This window comes from Poecilia formosa, unplaced genomic scaffold, assembly GCF_000485575.1.
Source record: "Poecilia formosa unplaced genomic scaffold, Poecilia_formosa-5.1.2 Scaffold410, whole genome shotgun sequence".
Taxonomy (NCBI): domain Eukaryota; kingdom Metazoa; phylum Chordata; class Actinopteri; order Cyprinodontiformes; family Poeciliidae; genus Poecilia; species Poecilia formosa.
In genome coordinates this window covers 180,871-184,137 of record NW_006800349.1, presented here as the reverse complement: position 1 = coordinate 184,137, position 3,267 = coordinate 180,871, and the positions used below count along the sequence as shown (strand labels likewise).

At 35.5% G+C, this 3,267-nt stretch overlaps 1 protein-coding gene across 1 annotated transcript in view; it reads left to right on the top strand.

Moving 5' to 3' along the window:
• The first annotated feature begins 1,259 nt into the window (after positions 1–1,259).
• LOC103155028 (calponin-3) overlaps positions 1,260–3,267 on the top strand; it is a 10,556-nt gene continuing 8,548 nt past the window's right edge. Inside the window, exon 1 of the mRNA XM_007576553.2 lies at positions 1,260–1,377. Within this exon, the coding sequence (XP_007576615.1) occupies positions 1,322–1,377 (56 nt within the window). The 5' untranslated portion in view covers positions 1,260–1,321. The remainder of the gene's footprint in view (positions 1,378–3,267) is intronic.

The following is a 3,267-nucleotide window of genomic DNA, read 5'->3' as shown; positions in this document are numbered from 1 at the left end:
ATTCCCCTCCGTAATTTTCCCTCAGAAAGCACGGAGCAGAATCCGCGCTTTCTGATTGGCTACCTGTCATATTCAGCTTTAAGCTCCCAGTCGGGGAAAACCCCTGATTTAGATCGGAGCGGCTACGACGATCTACCGTAACACACCACACACTGCAGGATGATCGGTTACGAAATCACCAGCGACAATCTTAGATCGGCCAACAATCTAAGATTGTCATAAGGGGAAAATAGGGGCAAAAAATCGTGTAGTGTGAACTACTGCATTAGGTAGTCGGATGTGCCCATCTTCTCCATTTAAATCTAGTCATTACTGAAGGCCAATATAGTATACAGACTTCATAATCTGCACTCTTTTGGTTGAATTGAATGCAGTATTTATTTCCACTTTTGCTTTATGTTGTTTAGTTTTTATTCAAGTACGTTTTTTGTTAATGGAGACTGAGAATCTATTTTATTTTTGTTTTTGGTTGTTTTGTTTATTTAGTTTATCAGTTCCAGTGTTATGTGTTATTTTGAAAATAAAGTGTATCTATCTATGCATTATTACGTCATTTCCATTAAATCAGTGTCAAAAGGTCTTTACACAATATTATCGTTTATCGCAATAATTTTTTAGACAATTAATCACTCAGCAAAATTTGTTATCGTGACAGGCCTATGTAGAAGCAGAAATGCTTACATAAAGGGCCAAATCTATATCATCTTACATCATATTAAATAGTTCATAAGTGGCTAGTATGTTTAAAAGTTTATGCTTTATGTTATCTGGCGATTACCTGTCCAATATAGATTTTGTTGGTTCAAGTTGGTCAAACCTCTTCACAACTTTATTATTATTAGGCTTGAGACTTTCTAGATCCAAGCAAACAGTTACCAGAATTCATGATTTCAAAACAATAGAATTCCCTTTAAGGGAATTCAAATTAAGCAGTAATGCTACCACACTTAGTTTTGAACAGATCATTAATAGTGTTAAGTTATACATAGCAGATTGAGATACAGAGTACTTAAAAATGGGAACATATTTTGTAAATGTCCATTGTGGCAGAAAGTGCTTTTGCTCTAAATTTTTGTGGATTATGTTTCTTTTTTCATTCCTGAAGAAAAATCATGATAAAATTGTGATGAGAATTTAACTGTCAAAGAAAATCACCAATGGGCTTCCTGAAGACTGACATTCTTCCATAACTACATTAGCAATACCTTTCACAAGTTAACTTCATTTTGCTAAAAAAATGTTTCCGTTTTTTTAGATTGCTCAAAAATATGACCCCCAGAAGGAGGAGGAGCTGCGCTTCTGGATCGAGGATGTAACAGGGATGGCTATAGGAGAAAACTTCCAGAAAGGTTTGAAGGATGGAGTCATCCTTTGCGAGTAAGTTTTGTTTGTGAGAGTTTTTATGGCAGACTGTAGACATGGGGGCTTGGGGTGACTCATCTAAGCTCCCTGCAGATCTTCACTATATCTACACAGGAGGAAGAAGGATGCTTTGATTTTGCAAATCCTCTGATTAGGTAGAAATCTCTCATCTGACTGTCAGATTCAGTGCAGCCTCTGACTCTAAAATGATTTGTATGTGGCAAATCACACTGACCAAACAGGAAGCAGATGTTATTGATAAAGTAAAGAGCCTCTTGTGTTCTTCCTCTGTACAAATCAGATGTGAATAGAGGTTAAGACCAAGTCATTCTTTCACAAGTCACCTTTGCCTTTCCAAAAAGACCTGTTTTCAGTCTGAAAATGTAAGCACAAGTACTAAAAGTTTGAGAACATAAGACATGAAATGCTGCATTCAGACTAAAAATGTGTTGACTTGTGGAAGTAAAATTCCCCCATACCCTACCATAGCTCCAATCTGATGCTGTGAGTGTAATCTTTGTGTTTCAGGTCTGTTTGTTCACACATCACCGATTGCTTTTAGCCGGCCAGTTAAACTGGGCCCGTCTACCAGATTCCACTTAATCTATGTTGAGATGCTGTTATTGGTGCTGATGTTCTTAACACGCATGACTTCCTAAAATCATGGAAGCCTGATTGAAGAGCAACACATCATAATCTCTGCAACAGTGTAATTATAGTCAAGTTAAAGCATCAATGTCAAGTTCTGCAGTATCGCTGCTCAGTGGTGCCAGAGGTTACTGTATTAAAGAGAGATACACAAAACAGAAATTAATTTGGAAGGTGAAGAAAGAGAAAGCAATAGATAAACATAAAACAACAAAAAATAAAGAACTTCAGTTTTTATCAGTGACAGCCATCACTTTGTTTCCAGAGGAATCCACAGTGTATCAGGTTTCTGATTTACTGGGAAAGTTTTTGTTCTTCACTTTAATTACTGTGAGGGATGGTGTGTAGCTTAGCCAGCAGGTTGGCACTTGGAGAAATTAGAATTTCTGACAGCTGGATCAAGATCATGCAATTCCTGTGTTGATGCAGCAATTAGAATTATAAGTTCAACCTTGAACTAGTGGGTGCACTGATTTCACAGATTCTGGTTATTTTTGCTTGACTTTGACAACCTTACCATGTAGATGTGATGTGAAATTTGGTGTGCTTTGGTTCAGCTACAAAATAAAAAAAGACAACCAACACCAACTCTGACAGAGCAGGTGTTTAAATTAGCTTCCAGTCGTCTAAAGTTGGTTTGTCCTGTGATAGCCATTTTCTTGTAATGTTCCTTTTACTTGCTATTAATAAAATAGTCATCAGATATTTGTTTCCTTTTGAAACTTCTTCTTGAGGTATTATGCCAAAATACATAAGCTTGAGCTCTGTTCTGTTTGAAAATATCTTGTAAGGCACTATTTATCTCTTTCCAGTAATCTTTTATAATTGGGCAGTCCCAGAAGACTTAATGGTTTGCATTTTAATTTTTATATTTTCTCCAATAAGTAGAAGGATTTCCATTATAGTGGCATTTCTAAGTAGGTGTGATCAAGAATCTTACCAGGTTTTTCCATCCAAATTCTTGCCAGTGTAGTGATTTATTATACATCCACTGGGCGCATAATAACCATATTATTCCATATTATTGTCCGTTCATCCTCTGCTGTTAAGTTGCCCTGTCTTTTCCACCTTGATTTAATATGAAGGATCGAATTGATTTTAAGATCTATTAGGTTTTTTTTAAATAAATTAAATAATTTTCCCATTAATTTTTTAATTATAGGCATTAATAAAAATTCCCATTAGATTTATATTCTTGTCAGTAATTGGCTTAATTTTTAATTTAACAAAATTTCTTATTTGTAAATGTCGATAAAA